Source organism: Leptopilina boulardi, unplaced genomic scaffold, assembly GCF_019393585.1.
Source record: "Leptopilina boulardi isolate dan_hultmark-lab unplaced genomic scaffold, ZJU_Lbou_2.1 LbouV2_130, whole genome shotgun sequence".
Taxonomy (NCBI): domain Eukaryota; kingdom Metazoa; phylum Arthropoda; class Insecta; order Hymenoptera; family Figitidae; genus Leptopilina; species Leptopilina boulardi.
The window spans coordinates 101,483-123,431 of record NW_026137675.1 but is presented as its reverse complement, the minus strand read 5'-3'; the positions used below and the strand labels follow the sequence as shown (position 1 = coordinate 123,431).

The 21,949-nt window shown below is 25.5% G+C and overlaps 1 protein-coding gene across 4 annotated transcripts in view; it reads right to left on the bottom strand.

Annotated features, from left to right (window-relative positions):
- Positions 1 to 382: 382 nt before the first annotated feature.
- LOC127291287 (guanine nucleotide-binding protein G(o) subunit alpha) overlaps positions 383 to 21,949 on the bottom strand; it is a 46,926-nt gene continuing 25,359 nt past the window's right edge. For all 4 annotated transcript variants that reach the window (XM_051320349.1, XM_051320351.1, XM_051320348.1 and 1 more), the window contains 4 exons: positions 12,183 to 12,311; positions 10,861 to 10,990; positions 7,865 to 8,018; positions 383 to 6,956 (listed from right to left, as the gene is read on the bottom strand). In XM_051320349.1, coding sequence (XP_051176306.1) covers positions 6,769 to 6,956; positions 7,865 to 8,018; positions 10,861 to 10,990; positions 12,183 to 12,311 — 601 coding nt within the window. In that variant the 3' untranslated portion in view covers positions 383 to 6,768. The remainder of the gene's footprint in view (positions 6,957 to 7,864; positions 8,019 to 10,860; positions 10,991 to 12,182; positions 12,312 to 21,949) is intronic.

The following is a 21,949-nucleotide window of genomic DNA, read 5'->3' as shown; positions in this document are numbered from 1 at the left end:
CTAAAATTAAAAATAAAAAAATAATCATTAACGAACAAAATATAATTGGCCTTAATAAAACATAAATTTAGAAAAATAAAAATAAATTCACATAGAAACATAAAGAAATTAATTATTTTCAAAATCGTAAATTCAATTTAACACCAAGAACAAATATATTAAAAAAAAATATGTTAATGAAACGTAGAATAATTATTTATTTTCAAAAACCCCAAAAAAAAATATATTAAAAAAATTTTAATGAAACGTAAAATAATTATTAATTTTCAAAAACACAAAAAAAATATATTAAAAAATTTTTAATGAAACGTAAAATAATTATATTAATTTTCAAAAACACAAAAAAACGCAGGAAAATTTCAAAATTTTAAAGTCATCTTCATCGTTTTAATGTTAGGTTTATTTCGACATTTTAAGATGTATGGACAATTATTACATAATAATTTTATATAATGAGATTTCTCTTGGTGGTATTATTATTATTTTTTTTTTTTATGTCCCCACTCGCGTTCTCAGCTCTCCTGAAATCTTATAGAACACCTCTTTCACAAAAAATGAAATAACGTGCGTTCTTGATTATTAGTTATCAATTGAATGTTATTATTTATTTTTATTTATTTATTTTTTTGTTTCTTTATCGTTATCGATATTATAATTATTACATTACCATTAATCATTATATATTACGATACAACGCTATAATTAATTTCCCCTTGTTTACTTGTTCGTGAATTTTGACATAATGATAGAAAGTACATTACAATGCAGTGTATTAGCGAATATTTGTTCGGTAGGAATTTTCTTTTTTTTGTTCCTTCTTCACGAACACTTTGGTCGCCATTTTTTTAAAATTATTTTTCTTATAACCCTCTTCATTTCCTATCTTTTTTTTTTTTTTTAAATTATTATCGTCGGAGCCGGTAACTCGAAAAGGGATAAAACAATTTGTTTTTTTTTTAAATTTATTTTTGAACCTTTTCATGAGCTACCGACAGTGAATTTTCGTTTTTTCGAAAAAATCATTACCGACTTTTTTTTTTTTAAAAGCTGCCCACCAGCAGGTCTTATAACTTTTTTTTTTTTTTGGTTTTGTTTTTCTTAACGCTTACGCGCTTTTTGAGAAAGCGATTATGCTTCTCTTTAGATTAACGATTTTTCTAAATATTGTAAAAGTCAAATCAACTCGAAAGAGTCGTCACGATTTTGGTTTTCGTTCTTTTTTTTTCTCTTCGGTTTCACTAATTTTCAAACTTCTGATTAATAATCCATTAGTTGTACTTTTTTTTTAACTAAGGGAATTTTTTTTTTAGGTTAGTTTTTAGTATCGCCAATTTAAAGTAATTTAATGTTAATTAATTCCAAAAAATTCTATTCCATTTCCAGAACAAGAAAAGAAAGTGTGAGATAGAAAAGGATAGTTGTCTTTTCTATCTCCCTTTTATTCCCGTTCCGGTTCATTCCTCTTTTTCAGCTCTGAGTTAAGGCCAATGCACAATAAACTGGCAAACTTGAAACATGAGTTAGAAAAGGACAGACATACTCTGTCCTTTTCTATCTCATCTCGTTCGTTGGCTCTTTAAAAAAAAGAAACTAAAATAGAAACAGAAGTTTGAAAAAAGTCACCGTTAGACATAAAAATGTGAAAATCCATGTGAACAATAGAAATGGATCTAGGTCTTAATTTTTTTTTTTCTGCACATTAGATGCGTTGTTCGCATTTTAAATCGAAAATGCAAGCAGCATTGTCTCGTTGCCACGTTTTTTTTTTAAACTTAAAAAATAAGCGCGAACGGGTCCCTGCAACGGGAGGGTTTTGAAGTTGTACAAACGTGCGTTACGCTCCCTTTCATCATCATTATTTTTTTTTTTTTTCATCCTTCGACTATGTGACTAGAGACACGATATAGGTACTTAGGTACGACTTAGGTGTAGCAATTTGTATACTTAGACCTTAGCTTTTTTTTCACCCTTTATAATGATAACTCTACGAGAGTTTTTTTTTATATATTTTTTTTTTTGCGTTAAGTTATAATTTTACAACAATATGGCAACCGGAATAAGAATATGGCATCTCAAAAAAAAAAGATTTAATTCCTGTTTTCAAAATTTTGCCTCTATTTTTTTATTTTTGTTAATATATTTTTGAGAACAATTTTGTAAAATCAGTGGGGAAAAAAAAGAAAATTGAAAACAGAATTTAAATCTTTTTAAATATGGGGAATATAATACTAACGGTAGTAATACAATAAAAGTAGTACAATTAACAGACTTAAATACGTCGTCGTTATTCTTAGAACTTGAAATTGACTTATTTTTCCCATTTTCTTCGATTTTGTTATTAGCCTCTATTTATATATAGTAAAACATAACCTCAAAAATTCGTGCATCCATTGACAAAAAATTTATATCTGATTAAATATTAAATAAAAAAAATTTATTTTGATAAAAATAGTGAAATAATTTTTTTAACAGTTGGCAATGCGTGTAATTTAACTATTGTAGAAGCAGTCTAAGTTGAATTTTTCAAATTATGTTCCACAAAAATAACCTCTAACAAAATTTTCATTTTTTTTCTCTGTTTCAGAATACGGATCTTATTGCATTTTGGGATTTGCAATTTTTTCAAGTGAAAAGCATTTTTGAAGAAAATGTAAAGAAAATCTCAAATAAAAAGAGGGTTTATATCATTCGGAAAAATTATTCATGATCATTTTGTATTCAAGAGAATGTATGATTATATATATTAAAATTGGTTCTTTTCTATAGTGAAACATAACCTAAAAAAAAAATTGAATAACGTGAAAATGATCAGGAATAATTTTTCAGGAATGATATTCCTCTTGAGAGTGAGCGACGATCGTTTAGGAAATTTTTTTTTTTAAACTACAAATAAGATTCACGACGGTGACACCGGTATCGAAAGCAAGGAAATCGACGTACAAACATGACTATTGATAAAGAGTCACACCTCATACAGATCGCAAAAGGGACGTAAGTCATATCGAAGGAAAAAAGGGGTTTTTGGAAAACTGGAAAAGACAATTTTATTGGAATATATTTATATATATGATTGCATGAAAAAACTAGTTGGGAATTCGATTAAGACATGGAATTATATATGTTTTATTAAAAAGTTGTTTTTTTTTTGTAAACTAAGACGACCCTATCTACATGAAGAGGATTTGGGAGGGAGGTGCTGAGTGCAAAAATTGGTTATTTTCGGTTTAAGAGAAATATTAATCGCAGTAGAAAATGTACATTTCTCGGTGAAGATCGCAGGACTTACGACTCTTTTGTTTTGTTTTTTTTTTTTTATAATAGTACGTACAAAATCACACGTTAGCATGGTTAAATCCTCAAGTTCGCATATTACACTGCCAGTTTTTTTTTCCCCTTAAAATGTCATTTTTTTTTCTTTCCTCTTTTTTTTCGCCAAGTATACACAGAAACATTACTTAGCTTCTTAAAATTTAATTGTTAATTATATTTATAAGTAATAACGCAGTAAACCGTAGACTTAGAAATATTTTCTCGTCCTATCACTTTCACTCGAGTATTCCTTTCACGCCAAATCACATTCTCGCTAGTTTTTTTTTTCATTTTTGTTTTTTTTTTTTTTTTCTTTTTAACAACTCAAGTTATATTCTCAGCGTTCTGATATCTCTCAACAGATTCGCAAATGAATATTACAAGTTTCTTTTTCCATTTTTTATAAACGGAATTTAAGAAAAAATTATTAATACAGAAAAAGGGAAATTGTAATCTTCAATCGTCGAGTTGTCACTATCTAGATTAAATTTTATACATTTTATCCAGCCTGTTTTTTTTCGAAAAAAAAAAAATTTGAAAGCGGTCGTTACTTTTGTCGACTAGAAATTGAAAGGCGTCGACATCACAATCGATCGTCCTGTGGGATGAAAAATTAGAACAATGTATATGTTTTCATCATTTTTTTTTTTCTTTCTCTTTTTTCGAAATCCACAAGGAATCGAAGTGTTCGAGCATTCGCAGTCACCTTGACTATATAATTAAATTTCGTGTGCACATTGGCACGCAATATTTGGTTCATTTCTTTGTATTTTTATATAAATTATTATTTTATTTTTTGTTACTTCTATCGTAGTTCGTTCGCTAAAATGACTTGCGGCTTTTCATCATATCTAAATTAATCGCGATCCTTCGAATCAATTCATTTCACAAAAATTGAGAGATTTTTTTTATTTTGTTCTTTTTTTTTCTCTCTGCACAGAATTTCTCGCGATTCATTTCGAAAAATTTATTTTTGCATCGAAAGAGACAAAAATATTTGAAATTAAATATTGTGAAAATGTTTAAATTAATAAAAATATCTCAGTTAGAAATTATGGAAAAAAATTCTTAGAACAAAAACCAAAAATTCTTTTTTTACTGATAAAAAATTAAAATTAAAAAATCGTTAACGATTGTGCGTAATAAAAATGTCGAATATAATTGTTAAAATTGTACGTCTATTATGTGAGGTCCCATGTGAGCTTTGCGGTTTGTTTCGTACAATTTTTTTTTCTTCTTTTTCTCTCTCAGACATTTTTTTTTTCTTTTAAATGGTAAAATTCATTCATTCACACAAAATCTCGTTCTTCGTACCTGCCATCAAAAAAGTCTTCTTTCCTCTTTTATGCTTTGAAGTGTTGACAAATAAAATATTGTCGACACATTCATAAAACGAGAAAAATAACATATAGAAAAATAGGATCTCAGGGATGTCCGGCGATCGGAAATCGCTTGTGAGTCTGCGTGTGGGTGCATTTTCATTTCTCTTTTTTTTTTTTTTTTTTTTTCTTTATTTCTTTCTTTTCCTTGTGTGCGTGATAATATTATAATTAATAATTATATATTATAACAAAAATATGTATATTGTCTTGTGCGGGATGAGAAATTGTTTTTTGAAAAAACTTGTGTTTTTTTTTTTAAAGAAGTTCAATTAAAAATTCACATTTATTTTGTGAATATTAATTTTACCAATTTTTTTTCGAATTAATCGATTTAGAAATGATTTTTCATGAAAATCACTTTACAAAAAAAAAAAATTTACTTCTAATTTGAGAATTTTCTTAGAAAAAAGACAAAAAAATTAATTTAAAAAATAGGTTTCTTTTAAATTAATTTTTTCAAAAATAAAAAAAAAAGTAATTTACTCACTGCGTCGTAATGTTTTTTTTTTCTTCAAAATTTGCTTTTTGTGCCATATTTTTGTGCGGAATAGAAGTAAAAAAAGGTGCGTATTTTGAGACCACCCACTGATTTGTGAATGTGATGAGAACGATTATTAGAAGAGAGACAGAGGTGTTTTTTTTGTATGTATGTGTGTGTGTGTAAAATTTTTGCAGAGTCTCGACTTGCGCTGCCGATGGCGAACCCTGATCCATCATTTTTATCAAAAAAATTCTCCACTCATCTTTGCCTCGGAATGGATTAAAAAAAAATTCTCTCATGCCTCTCACAAATGTTAGTTTTACGAGGTGTGTCTTTTTTCATATTTATTTTTTTTTGTTTTTGTTTTAAAAAAATGTAAATCTCGTTTCACCTCTTAATAGGATGTTTTTGTCAAACTAATCGTTCGTGAGAGGAGAATTTTATTTCTCTTTCATTCTTTCTTCATTTTCTTCATTATTTATTCTCATTTAAGACTAATTTATGTTTTTTACTTCTAATTTTTTTTCCATCAATTATAATTTTCTTTTTTAATTTAAATTCATTACTTTTAATTCACTTTTTCGAATTTTTTATTTTGATTTCCTTTTTCAAAAAAAAAAAAAAAAATTTCTTTTGCATTTCTTCATTTTTTGGAATTTTCTTGAATTGTTTATAATTTGTTCCAATTATTTTTTCTTTTCTAAAATTATTGTGAATTCTTTTTTTTGGAAATGTTTTATTCTAATTTTCTTATTTATTAATTATTTATTATTTAAATTTTAAAAATTAATTTCTTTCTTTTTCTTCTTTTCTTTCTTTTCTTCTTCGACAATTTTTTCTTCAATATTCCATTCAATTTTCATTTTCTTTTCAATTGTAAATACTTTTTTAAATTTATATTTAATTTTTCACTACACGTAATTTTTTCACTGAATCAGTTTTTTTAAAGTATTTATACCTTTTTTTTAAATTCTTTGCCAAATTTTCTACTTTTTTATTATTTCTCTAAACATCGATTTCGTAATGTAAATTTTTCTTTTTCCGTTAATTCACAATAATTAGGACAATAATTTCTTTTTTTTTTGAATTCGTTATTGAAAATTCCTTGAAAATTTAATTTTCATAATATTAATTGAACATTGATTTCAGGTGCGTATTTTTTAAATTCCTGGCGAATAATTGAAAAAAGCATTTTTTGTCAAAAAAATCATTCCGAGAGATCGTTGAGTAGTAAAAGATGGGATCAGTGTTTTATTATTTTTTTTTTTTTTAAGCGTTTCGAAGTATCACCTCGTGCCAGTGGCTCCTGTCCTCTGGCATGATTCCGTATTTTTTTTTTTATTCTTCTTGATGGTAAATAAATTTTCTTTTTTTTTTGACATCCTCGAGTGGTGAGAAGATTTTTCTCTTCTTCTTCTTCTTTTTTTTTTTCTTTTGGAAATTTGAATCTGAAATAAGAATGTGAAAATTGGGAACAGGCTTTCGACTCGGAGAAAACGTCGTCGTCGTCGTCGTCTTCTTTATCATAACTCGTCCGGCAGCTTCATATCTCCTTGTTTCGTGTTCGCGCTTGATATTTGTGTATATAGAATTAACCTAATAAAGACCGCAGCCACGCAAATTGTTCGCGATAATCACGTCTGTGACTGCGTCGAACACGAATTGAATGTTATTTGTGTCGGTGGCGCATGTCATATGGCAGTAAATCTCCTTCGAAGTCGATTTGTTCTTCGCCTCGAACTGCGCCTGGATGTAGGCTGCGGCTTCGCCATACTCCTGTGCGCCTGAAAAAAAAGAAAATTATTTCCAAATTTTGAAAAGATAAAAAAACAATTTTAATTTTTTAAATTGAAAACCAAAAAAATTATAAATTCAAATTTTAATTTCGAAACTAAATTCAAAACGACAAAAAAATAATTACAATTTTTCCCCTATATATTAAATTAAAATAATAAGTCAAATAAAATGAAAAAAAAAAATTCAAATTTACAAAAGAAAAAATCGAAAAATAAATTCAATTCAATGATATTATAAATGCAATTTACAAAGAAGAAGAAAAAAAAAAGGACCATAAGACGCGATAGTTGCGCGTGATGCACGCTTTGTTTATTTAAATCATCAGTCCAGATGCATATTATTCTCTCGTTTTTCACTGGAATTGGTTTATCGTTTATTTGACAGAAAAGAAATTTGTCTTGGTTCTATCAAAAGCGCTAATTTTGAAATATCTCTTAATTAATAACAAACCATTTATTTCTTCAATAATTTATAATATATATATATATATTTTCTTATCGAATAATGAAAATTGGAAGAACATTGGAAGAAACGATGGAAAATAAAAAAAAAAACTTTAACAAAATAAATAAATTAAATTAAATTAAAATATTTTGAATTGAATCTATAAGCCAATAAAATGTATATTTAATAAAATATATTATTTGAAAAAATAAAGAAAATTAAAAAAAAAAAATTTAAATAAATAAAAATAATTAAATAAAAATAGATAAAAAAAAAAGTTAAATTAAAGAAAAATATTTAAGAAAATTTATTATTTACAGAAACGGAGGAAAATTAAAAAAATAAATAATTTAATTTAAAAATATTTAATAAAAAAAAAGGGATAAACTGAAATCCAATGAAGAAAAGAGGAAATAAAATAGAATAGGAAATACATAAATAAAAGACTTACCAGCGTATTCGGGGAAGCAAATGGTGAGAGGAGATTTGCGAATCTTTTCGTCGAAAAGATCCTTTTTATTCAAAAAGAGGATGATTGACGTGTCTGTGAACCATTTGTTGTTGCAGATTGAGTCGAAAAGCTTCAGACTTTCTTGCATTCGATTCTGCGTTCGGAAAAAAGAAAACTTGTTAAAAACATTTAACAATCAATGGATTTTCGTCTTTGTATATTTTAACCCAAGAATGTATCGTCTATTTCAATTTTTTTTTTTTTTTTAAACAAAAAAACACAATTTCTTTTTTATTATTTTTTCACATTTTGCAATTTATTGTATAATTATTATATAATTATACTATTTTTTTTATTTATTATATTATAATTATTTTAATTATTATAATTTATTATAATAATTATAATTAAATATTATTTATTGTTAACAATATTTTATAATAATAATAATAATAATTTTCTACTGGATAATTTAATTAAATATCCAAAATCATTTTTATTTCATAAACGAAATAAACCAAAAAATAATATAATTACAGACAATATTATATGAGGAATAAAGCAAGAGAAAAGAGATACGTTCCAGGGTCAAAAGATCATTTGTCACATAAAGAAACACTTTCACAAATTATTGTCTAATTATTATTAAACACGCAAAAAAATTACAAATTGACATATTATTTATTATTTATTAAATAAAATAAAAAAAATATTTATTAAATTAAATTTATTTTGAAAAATATATAAAATTTATATTATATTTTTATTTTTTTTATGAAAAAAAAATTTTTTTTTTTTTTTTTGGTCGAAAGAAAAATGAGGCTTAGAAATTATACTGAAACAAATGCAAAGGGAGATATAATATAAATATAATAAATAAAATAATATCTACTGGCGTTTTTTTTTTTTTTTTTTTCTTTAAGGAAGTTAAATGAGAAAATTTTTCAAATTCTGAGACACGAATGACATAAGATTCCGTGGGTCAATTGCCTTTTTGACACGCGGGGAGAAAAACGTGCTTGTCATAAAATTGTGCACACTAAACAAGATCAAAATTAAAGCGACCCACGTGCAGTGACCTAAACAATTGATCTCTTACGTGAAAGCTCGAGAGTCATTCTCTCTTTTTTCTTTTTTTTTTTTTACACTCAATCTATCAAAATCCCATTAAAAAAAAGCAAAAGTAACAAAAATTGAAAATTTTTTTTCAATATATCAATTTTTATTTATTATTTTCTTGAAAAAAAATTTTAATTATTAATAAAAAAAAAAATTATATTTTTTATGAAAATTAATTTTTTGAGAAATTTTATTAGTAAAAAAAAAATTCTGTTTTTTGATGAAGAAAATTTTAAAGACAATTGTTAAAATAAATCTTTCGTGTGCAAGAGAATTTGTAAATGCCGGAAAGGGAACTTTAGATGGGAACACAAAACAGGTGGCAGCGATTAACGGTGTCAACGAGTTTAGTTACATATGCCACCTATCTATTTCACAGCTCAAGAAATAAATGGCTCTCGTAAATTCAAAGTGCACAACTCCTGGCACAACTACACAACACACTAGGATTCTTGATTTTAATTGTTGTTTCACAATCAAAAACGAGAATCTCGACAAAATTCATTTTTCACAACTTTTTATAGTGTTCTCAAAATTTCAATTTTTAAATTTTTAGAGCTTTTTAAATATTAGTTTTTTCAAATTCAATTTTTTCAAATTTTATTTTTTTAAATATCAATTTTTCAAATTATAATTTTTTAAATATCAATTTTTTTCAAATTATAATTTTTTAAATATCAATTTTTCAAATCATAATTTTTTAATTTTCAATTTTTCACTGTGTAATAATTTTGAAACAAAAAATTAAATTCAGAATTCATAAAATATTTTCAAGAAAAAAAAAAAATAATTTTAAAATGGAAATTGTAATAAAAAAAAAAAAATCCTTGCAGTTATAAAAGTGGAATTTTCCTTCTTTTTTCGAAAAAAAAAATCTTTGAATTTGTTTCAAGGAACTCTGAATAATTTACAAAACGATTTACAGTGAATTTTTAAATATTAAATTTTTCACTTTTCAAAGGAATTTACAAGTTTTATGAAACTTTGTAAAGTTTCTAACTTTATGAACTTTTGAAAATTATGCGCTTCTGGAAACGATGCTTCTCTAATAATTTGACATTTGAAAATTAAAAAAAAAAAAGAAAGAAAAAAAATTCACCCTTGAATAGAAACTTTCAAAACTTATTGAGAATGTAAAAATCTTTCAAAATTGAAATTTTTGAGACATAATTTTTCACTATAAATCATTTTCAATGAAACTTTAAACATTTAAAAAAAAATTAATTTTTAAAAATTCAATTAAATTTTGAAAAACAGAATTTTTTGCTCTAATTTTCTTTTCTATACACAGTTAATTCGCAGCAATTTCTGAGGTTTTTTTTTTCTTTCTTTTTTCCTATTTTTCTTTTTTTTTTTACTTCTGACTGAAAATGGAAGTAAAAAAAAAGAGATGATCAGCTTGTTCGCACGTACAACGAACGCGCTGGGCCTCTGATCGATCGTCGAGGCTAATCCGGAAGAGAAATTCCGTTTTCCGCTAGCAGACGGTAATTCAATTCGTTCCAAGTCACTCTCGAGAAAGACAAATCGTGCAGTCTATTACTTACTAAAAAAAAAGAAGACAAAAAAGAAAAAAAAAAAAGTAAAAAAAATGGTCGAGGGCCTAAAAAACTCTCCGTCGACCACCTGTAAAAAATTTTTTACCTACAAAAAAAAAAAAATTAAAACACACAAATCAATAGAAAAAAAGAAACTTCTTGCTAAAGAAAATAATGACAATTTTCCTTTTTGAAAATCAAAAAATGGAAAATATAAAATTTTCTTTTCGAAAGGAAATTTTTTTTTACTTTTTTCAGGAATAAAACAAAAAAATATTGAGTGATGGAGGAAAAAAAAACATTTTTTTTTTTTTCCATAAAATAGAAAAAATAACTCACCGTAGTTTCGTCCTCGTGAAGGACTTGATCGTATTCTGACATCGCAACACAGAAAATAATCGCAGTCACGTCCTCGAAGCAATGTATCCATTTCTTACGTTCACTCCTCTGTCCACCGACGTCAAACAATCTGCAAAAAAAAAAAAAAGAAATCAGTTTATTAATAAATAATAATAACATTAATCAATAATTTTTCTAAAACTATAGCAATTTTTCTATTTTTCAACTCAAAAAAAAAAAAAAAAAAAATTCAAAAGTAAAAAAAATGGTACAAAGTTTTACGAAAACTATTTTTGAAAAAAAATTTATTTTACTCTAAAAAAAAATAGCGAAATATCAGGAATCCAAAATTTAAATAAAAGAATAAAAATCGCAAATAAATTGAACTGAAACAAAATTCAAATACAAAAATAGCAAATAAAATTACAAAAAATATGAAATAAATTTTAATTTGTAAAAAAAATAAATTTTTTTAATAATATAAATTTAATAATAAATAAATATAATAAAATAAAAAAATAGAAAATAAAATTACAGAATTAAGAAATAAATTTTAATTTCATTGTTAAAATTTCTTTTTCTGAAATACAAAATACAAAAATAATTATTATATTGTCATTAAATAAATAAATAAATTTACTGAATAAAGAAATAAATTTTGGCTTCGTGTTTAAAAAAAATTTTTTTTTTTAATTTGAAAAAAATAAAAAATACAGCACAGAAAATAAATCATAATTATATAATTTTCTTTTTTTCACACTGCAGATGACAAATTTTTTTTTTTTTTTTTTTTTCATTTTTTTGTTTTTCTAAAAAATGAGGCGGAACAAGGGGGAATTGAGATTTTAACATTATGATAATGTCTCTTCCTCTTTAGAATACACAAACTCTGTAAAACGACCCACATGTTCTAGCAAAAGAAAAGTTACTACAGTCGAGGTCATTACTCGTCGAGGTGGATCTTTTTTTCCATCCCAAATGAAACTTAAACACGAGTTATATATATTTTTTTTTTATCTTTTTTTTTCACCATCCCTCCCCCTTGTAACTGCTGACACGTTTTTTTTAAAAAATTTTTTTTTAATACATAATTATTGGAACTTTGACTCAATTTTCACCCTCAATAAATAAAAACGTAAATAAATAAAAATAATAAATAATACTAATTTAAAATAAAATAATTAAATATGGATTTCAATTAAAATAAAAAAGTTATTTTAATTTATATATAATTAAAAAAATTAATTTTTTTAAATTTCAATATTAAAAAATTAAAGTTCTAAAAGGAATAAAAATGAAAAAAAAAAATTGACGATACTTACTTAAAGTTAAGGTTTTTGAAGGAAAAGTGAACTTCGACGATTCCAGTCGTTTTCACTCGGGTTCTAAGTATATCTTGTTCCGTAGGTTGATACTCCCTCGCTCCTAATCGATCCAAATCGTCGAGGAAGCTGTAAAATACGAAATGTAAATTAATAATTAATTCCCAAGAAAGCGTGTAATAAAAATAATAATTAATTCGGATAAAAATGTGAGTTAAAAAAAAAAAAAATTTTTGATACAAAATTTTTTATTTATAATATTAATTAATATTTATAATTAATTATAATTTTATTTTAATAATTAGCATTAATTAATTAATTAATTATTTAAAATTTAGTTAATTACGAGTTATATAAAAAAAATATTACGAATATTATTCACTCGATTTACATTTTAATTTTTTTTTTGCACGCAAGGGATCGAACCCCGGTTCTTCGAGGCGAAAATCAAGTAAATTACCACGCAGCCACGAAGACAACTACATTAACTTTAATTCTAATAAAAAATTATAATTTTATTATTATAAATATTACTTTTTTTTGACGACTAAAAAAAATTCCCAAATGACAATAATAAATTCTCAAATATATAAAACCATTGGTAAAAACGAAAAGTCATAAAGAAAACTCATCAATCAAATCCCTTAAAGGAGTGGCAACCACAGCTTTTTCGTAAACAAAAATCGCCTTCCAATTTAATACACGCCACATAAAAAGAATCTTGGACAAAAAAAAAAAAAAAAAAATATACACATTGTGGAAAAAAAACCTATTTAAGTTTCTATATATACAGAGAAGAAAATAAGAAAGAAATTGTTATTAATCTTTTCAAATATCTAAACTTTTTTTTTACCCTTCTCTCTCTCTCTCTCTCTCTCTTTTTTTTTTCTATACTCGCCACACTGAAATTAAAAAGTTTCTTTTTCGTTTTGTTGCCTTGAAACTTTATTTTCGTTCTTATATATATATTAAAAAAAAAAAAAAAAAAAGAGTAATCGACTTTTCTTTTTATAGAAATTTATATTAATATAAAAATCCCTTTTTTCTGTCTGAATTTGTATTTGTATGTAAGAATTAAAGTAAAATTGAAATATAAAAATTTATTACAATGGCGGAAGAAAAAAATAATCAAAACAAAATTTAGAAAATATTTTATAGATCATTTTTTGTAAAAAAAAAAAAAAATTTGTTTACTTGGCGATTTTTTTTCGTAATTATTACAAAAAATAAGAAAATACATATTTTTTTATTTTTTTATTAGATGGAAATTATGAAAGTTAGGAATTTTTTAAATTTCACGTTTTCAGAAGCCGAATAATTTTGAAATGAATTTTTCTCTCTTCTACTAACAGATAAATAATAATATTACAGATGAAATTTGTTCGATTTTTCTTCAATATTTCAAATATTTAGTAAGAAAAAAGAATACAAAAAAAATTTTATAAGTTCAAAAATTTTCCCAAAAAAATTTTCGGCTTCTAAAAAAGGTAAATATTAAAAAAATCACAACTTTCATAATTTTTACTAAATAAAAAAATAAAAAAATACGTATTTCCTTATTTTTCACAAAAAATTCGAAAAAAATATCCGAGTAAAAAAAATCGTTAAATAGACCTTTAACCGTTTTTTTTTTTTTTTTGTAAAGACCTGAATTTTCCCCTTATAAAATCTAAAATTGCAATATATTAATCGTCTCTCAAAAACCCATAAACAATCCCAGAAAGACATTTTCCTTTAAAAATGTCACTGAATTGAAAAAGCAATTTTCCACTTTTGCCTTGAAACTTTATTTTCGTTGCAATAAAAAAAAAAAAGAAAATCTAATCGACTTTTTTTTATAACAGAAATATTATAGAGATCACTTAAAGTGAAGTGAATTATTTATCACTGAGAAAAATTCGCAATTTGTTTTCTTTTTTTTTCAATTTAATAATAATAATAAAATCATTGACCTAATTTACAGACGTTAAAAAAAAATAAAATAAAAAAAAACCGAACAGAAAAAAAAAATGTTGACAACCTTTGAAGGTTTTGCCTTCGGCAACTGCATTCGCACCTAGGTTGATGGTTATATGTGTTATACTTTTGAATTTACTTCTACTTATATATATACACACGCTTTCGGTGACCTCAAAAAAAAAAAAAAAAAAAAAAAAAAGAAAAAAGAAAAAAAAATATTCAAGTCCTCGAAGCCGCCGCACTACTGCGCCTACACTACCTACAGTGTCGAGTACGCAATATCGATTTTGCTCAACCCTATACACACGATTCAAGATTAAATAGCTATTCCAGACTATAATATTTTCCAGTCAGAATAATCGTATCTTTCAAAATATTGACGATACACCACCACCATCGTCATGGTTCGATTTCATTTTTTTCTGACTCTCGGTTATTTATAAAATATAGTCAAACTGTCAATGATCTGATACAATGATTGATACTGTATAAAAAAAAAATATTTCACTATTTTTATTAAAACAAAAAAAAATTATTTTTTAATTATTGGCATTTAATAAAATAATGAAAAATAATAAAAAAAATAAATAAATAAAATAATAATTATAAAATAAAATAAAATAATAATTATAAAATAAAATAAAATAATAGAAACTAAAATAAAATAAATAATCGAAAAATAAAATAAATAATAAAAAATCTAAAAATAACAAAAATTGATAAAAAATAAAATTAAAAAAACATAATAAAAAATAAATAAATAAAATAATAATTAAAAAATAAAATAAAATAAAATAAAATAATAGAAACTAAAATAAAATAAATAATAAAAAATCTAAAAATAACAAAAATTGATAAAAAATAAAATTAAAAAAACATAATAAAAAAAAATTATATAAAAAAATAATAAATAAAATAAACAAAAATTTTTCTACAATAATTATTATTGTTACTTTATAAATGACTGTAATTTAATAACAATATAAAAAATAGAAAGCTAATGATTGAAATTTAAAAATAAAAGAAAAAAAACTAATAAAATTATTATTAATAAAAAAAAAATAATAATAAAAAAATTAAAAAATATAAAAATAAATAAAAATAAAAGAAAAATAAGAAAAAACTAAAATTTAAAAAACGAAATTTAAAAAAATTTTTATTCTACAAGTATTGTGATTTTCTAAATGACTGTAATTTAATAATTAATAATTAAAAAATAATAATAATAATAATAATAATAATAATAATAATAATTAAAAATAATAATAATAATAATAATAATAATAATAATAACAATTAAAAAAATGTCAAAGAATTACTTCATAATATCATTATAAATTGTTAAATATATTATAAAAATTAAATTGTGACGAGCTCTGAAGAAAGGAACCTAAAAAGTAAATGAATTATAGGTTATGTTTGCGACAGTTTTCATTTTATTTCAAAACATAACCTATAATTTTCTTTTTTTAAGCTTCTTTTGTGCCCCTTTCTTCGGAGCGCGTCACAAATAAATAATTACATTTACATTACCTACATATTTTTTATTTATAAAATGAAGTTAAAAAAAATTTAAATCTTAAAAAAGCAATTTTCATAATAGAAAATTAAATAAAAATTCCTATATTGTATAGAAATATTAATTTTTCTTCTTTCGATTTTTAATAATTATACGTAAAAAAAATTTATATCTGGAACAGCGATATGTTTCACTAGAATAGCGAAAACTTTCGCTGTTTTAGTGAAACATATCGCTGTTCCAAGTAAAGATTTTTTTTTTCGTGTAACACAATTTATATATTAGTCAATTTCTCTCGCATTTAAATAATAATAATAAAAATAATAATAATAATAATAAAAATGATAAGAAAATAATAATAATAATAATAATAATAATAATAATAATAATAAATAACAAAATAAATAAATTGTCTATTAATATAATAATGTGATTTCGATTTCAAGGTAATAAAAAATGATAATTATCCATTTCTAATTGAATTTGACGAATTAAATTAATTTTTGTGTATAATTTAGAGGGAAATGGTTTTGTATTTTGAGAATAATTGTGAACCATCGAAGACTTTTAAGTGGCTTATCATATACGTTTGCGTGCACGTTGGTCGCAACAAGTTGTTTCACCTGATGATATTGCTAATTTAATCGTCACCTTACGATATAGTACAAAAGAAATCGAATTTATTCAAATTTTTTCTATTTCCTCGTTAATTTTAAGCAAAATCTTTTGTTTTAGTCGAAAAAAAAAATTCAAAAAAAAAAAAAAATACTAACAATAAAATAATATAAAATTTAACAATATTTTTAATATAATTAATTATTATAATATTATATAATATTATAATAATTAATTTTCAGTTTTAAGAATTTGATTATAATTATATTTTAGAAATTTTTTTTTAAATTTTCATTTGACGGAAAATTTTTTTTTTAAAACGAATTTTTACTTAACAGAATTTTTCGTCCGAAACTGCAAATGACCGAACAAATGATTAGTAGACAAATTTTTGGCGCGATTTTTTGAAATTGACCAATCAGAAATTTTAAAAATTGTAATTGATCAATTTTAAAAATCGCGCCAAAAATTTGTCTACTAATCATTTGTTCGGTCATTTGCAGTTTCGAATGAAAAATTCGGCGTTTTAGAAATTTTTCTACCATAAAAATTCGATAAAAAAGATTACTGTTACGTAAAAATTTGTTTCAAAAAGGAAAATTCCAAATTTGAAAAAATGAAAATTCGGCTAAAAAAAATTATAATATTTACAATAAAAATTTAAGAAATTAAAATTCTAACGATTTTTATGGGACAATCAGGCGCCTCATTATTATTATAGCAAAAAGCGCCACTGTTTGCCGTTTATATAGTAACGCCTCGAATGTACAGCTTGTGAGAGAGAAGTGTGCGCCACCTAGGAGCTGTCGCTCGAAGTGTAAATTTATATTCCTTCTTAGGGGGCCATCCATAGTCACCAATTTTTCATTATTTTTACAACCCCCTTCCTCCTCCCTCGTGACAATTGTATTAAATGCATTTTTATAGACTTTTTGACCCCCTTCCCCCTAAAATAGTTAACCTCCGAATTTCTAAGTAAAGAATCACTTTTAGTACTTGTATCGGTTTTATCAAACCATAATTTTTTCCCCCAAAAGTCAGCGGTCTGAGAGACCTTCATAGCAGTATATTGGTACAATTTAAAAAAAATTGCCTCTGTATAAAAAATATCGAAAGGTAAAAACGAGTCTAACCTAAAATCTCAGAAAAATTGTATCTCAAAACCAAGTATCAAAATGACTATATATAGATAAGGATATATGTCTTTTGGACAAGAAAAGCAGTCATCCCCCTAACTGATATATGTATGTGGTGTTGCGGTGAGGTTAGATTATCGTCATGTCGCGAGACTTGTCAGTGGAGGGGAAATGAGGGAGAGCAAGGAGGCATGGTGTCGGCCATTTTCGCTACCCACGTGACACGGGCGTGGCGGTAGCGTGACGTCATCGCCGATCAATACGACACAGAGACCAGAGAGAGACTACACGCTCTCTCTATCGTTCCACATATTTTGTTCCCTCTTCTCTTCTTCGTTCTTCTTTTCTCATTTTCTCTCTTTCTCTCTCTCTCTCTCTCTCTCTTACTCTCTTCTCCCCTCTCTTTCAAACACCACCGACGATCTCCCACAGGAAATTCGCATTATGGTCCAAACGCGACTCTCCATGCGCTCAACTCCCTCACTCCTCTCTTTCTGTGTCCTCTCCCCCTCCCCCTCCATCCTTGTACCCCTTTCCGACACCCCTAAAGCAAATCCCACTCGAGGTGACTATCTCTATCTTTTCTGCTCTATACTCACACTTATACTTCATCCCCTATTATCTCTCATCCCCCTGACTCTCTTTCTCTCTCTCTCTCTCTTTCTGCTACATCTCCTACTTCAGCATCACCAACAGCACCGAGGCAACCATAACAGAGAACATTGAGAAATGCTGTTAGAGAGCGAAAGAGAGAGAGAGAGAAAAAAGAGTCTCTTTCTCTTTTATCATTAGAGTGGACAACCCTATATGTAAAAACGATCTTGAATCAAGCAACCATGTATTGTCATGATATACATATAAGCATTGTACGTATACTCGTCTTTCATATATATATATATATTATAAATAAAATGGTCTATGACTATCTCCTCTTCATTGATGATGGTCCATTGGCCTTTGAAAATCATCGTTTTTCAATATATTTACTTTATTTTCACTTTTTTTTTATATAAATTATCGATTCTCGGTAAAGAAGGGTCATTTAACTATATATATGATTTATGTCATTTTTTTGTGCAGGAAGCGATACTAAATTTTTTTTATGGATTTACTTTTTTAGTCAAAAAAAAAAACGCCCTTCATTTCGAGGTACGGGAAAAAATATTTTTACAAAATCCAAAAGCTTTACGACTAAAGACACCCTTAGCTGCAAAAAAAATTTTAGGTTATGTTCGTGACTTTAAGAAACGTGTTTTCACCAGTGTCTGCGTCTGCGCAGAATGTTTGTATACAGCTTCTGCGCAGACGCAGGATATATCTACTATATGTTTTTAATCTCTTGGAAAATTAAATTCATCCACACTGGGTGAAAACAGGTTTTTAAAGACAAAAACATAACCTAAAATTTTTTTTTTGCAATTAATATCTAAAGCGTTCCGAACATTTACAAAATTTCTCTGTTTGATAGAATTTTCATTTAACATAATAGCCATTTAGGCGAATTTTTATTCAGCAGAATAAAAATAAAGAATAAACGCACGTGAAGAAAAATAGAAAAAGCGAATAAAGTAACTTTTACTACTTTAAAAAGTAGAACTAGAACTGTTTGCAGTTTCTGACGCATTTCTGTCAATTTTTACTCCAAAAATATAGTAAAATTTACTATTTTCGAAATAATTTTTACTATTTCAGGAGTAAATTTTACTATTTCTGGAGTAAAAATTGACAGAAATGCGCAGAAACTGCGGACAGTTCTGGTTTTACGTTTAAAGTATATAGTAAAAGTTACTTTATTCGTTTTTCCATTTTTCTCCGTGAATAATTTTCTTTGGGAAATATTTTCATTTGTTCAAATTATTAAAAGAATTTTTATTTAACCGATTTTTCATATAATACAGAAATAAGGAAAATTCATTTTCATCGAATTTTTATTTATCAGAACATTCATTTGTTCGAATAGACATTCGGCGCGAATTTTGAAAATTAATCAATCAAAAATTATGCAGAAAATTTTGATTTTGTTAATTTTTAAATTCGCGCCGATTGTTTTTTTTCGAACAAATGAAAATTCGATCAAATAGAAATTATTTTAAGTAAATTTCAACAAATTAATCTAAAAAATTAATTTTAGGCGGTTATTTATGCATCTCGAAATATTATTTAAGAAAAATTCCATTTAATCGAATTTTTATATTGCAAAATTGTCTTACTTAATCGAATTTTCATTTTACAAACTTTTCATATTTAATTGAATTTTTGTTATTATTATTTATTCGATTCTTTATTCAACAGAATAGTTATTTAAAATCATTTATATTTTATAAAATTCTTAAAATATCGAAATTTTTACAGAACTTTAATGAATCAAAATTTTAGTATGTTTTGACCTTATATAAAGATGCTTTTCAAGCCTTAAAATTTTGGAAAATGCAATTTATCACAGTTTACAAACCACTCTATTCACATAATTTTGAACAAGAAATTGATCAAAGTATTTTGTTAATAATATTGAAGTATTGACGCAACAAATTAAATTATAAATTGAAAATAACAAAATTATAGAAAGTATATGGCAAATTATATGCTTTCCTTTATGTATATATGGTAAAATTGAAAAGATCCAAGAAGATTGTCAAATAATATTAAATTTTCTACACTGAGTACCTCTGATCTATAAACAACTTTCGGAAACTAATTTCCACCTACGCCTAAGTATATATATATATATACAAAATGAAAATGCCCTTTATTGATCCATTTGCAATTTCAAAAAAATAAAGATTCGCCGTTTTAAAAATTCTATCAAATAACAATTCAACAAAAAAAAAAAAAGATTCGGTGAATTTGAAATTTTGCCATTTAAAAATTCGAATCACTTAAAATTCTATCGAATGAGAATTTAATGCTAATTTAAAATTCAATTAAAGAAGAATTCTGTTAAATAAAAAAAAATTTTGGGTAAAATGATCGCCAAATTCTGTGTAATAAAATTTCTGCTAAATAAAAGTTTGATGCGTCTAAAAATTTTGTTAAATAAAAGTTTTACTATATTCGGCTATATTCAGAGCCTTGAAATGAACATAACCTCAAAATTTAGGTCATTTCTGGCGGGGGAGGGTAGGGGACTAGCGGCTATATTCAAAGTCTTGAAACGAACATAACCTCAAAATTTAGGTCATTTTTGACGGAGGAGGGGAAATGAGAGGAGGGAGGGGGACTTGCAGCTATATTCAGAGCCTTGAAACGAACATAACCTCAAAATTTAGGTCATTTCTGTCGGGGGAGGGGAGGGGGCTTGCGGCTATATTCAGAGTCTTGAAACGAACATAATCTCAAAATTTAGGTCATTTTTGACGGAGGAGGGGAAATGAGAGGAGGGAGGGGGGACTTGCGGCTAAATTCAGAGCCTTGAAACGAACATAACCTCAAAATTTAGGAGGGGGGCCCCCCCCTCCTAGGTCAAGAATTCTTGAAACAGCAGCGGCGGAGGCGGCGGCGATATCTTTTTGTAATATAGGAAGATATATATATATATATATATATATATATATATATATATATATATATTTTTTTTGAATTTCGAAAAGTGTAAATGTTTGCATGTAATTGGTTGGACAAAAAACTTTAAGCCAATGAAATAAAAATATTCGTACACTGAAAAAAATATGCTATTGAATCAACAGCATTTCTGCCAAATGTATAAAAATTATTGATTCAAAAGCATATGCTATAAAATTTGTAAAATATTTTATAGATTCTATAGCATATGCTTTTGAATTAATAATTTTTATACATTTGGCAGAAATGCTATTGATTCAAAAGCATATTTTTCTGAGTGTACTTTTCGAGATTGAAAGTATTTATAAATTCAATATTTCTAGTGTAAAGTTGAAGCCCGATTTTTAACAGTGCTACAGTGTTTTACAAAACGAGTTCGGTAAAATGTACCAAATATTATGGATAAATTCTGCAAATATTAAGTAGAAATACACACGGAGAAAAATGGAAAAACGAATAAAGTAACTTTTATTACTTTAAAAGTAAAATTGGACCTGTCCGAAGTTTCTGCGCATCTCTGGCAACTTTTACTCGAAAAATAGTAAAATTGACTATTTCTGTAGTAAATTTTACTGTTTCCGTAGTAATTTTTACTATTTCTGAAGTAAATTTTACTATTTTTGGAGTAAAAGTTGCCAGAGATGCGCAGAAACTTTGGACAGGTCCAATTTTACTTTTAAAGTAGTAAAAGTTACTTTTTCTTTTTTTCCGTGCAGAAAAGTTTAGTGTAGAAAATATTATACTCAAATTTCTAAACTTTATCCGCAGTATTCACAGGCACATTTTACAGAACTCAGTTCCACAAAACGTTACACCTGCTACAGTCCAATAAACCATATTTAAAATTAACTGAATTTATTTTGTTCCCTTTACCAAAAAATTATACATAACGGTTTCAAGGTTATAGTTTTGGAGACAAAAAATAAAAAAAAAATAAAAAAAAAGCTTAGGCGAAAGAGGAGTTTGTAAAAGCTTATATG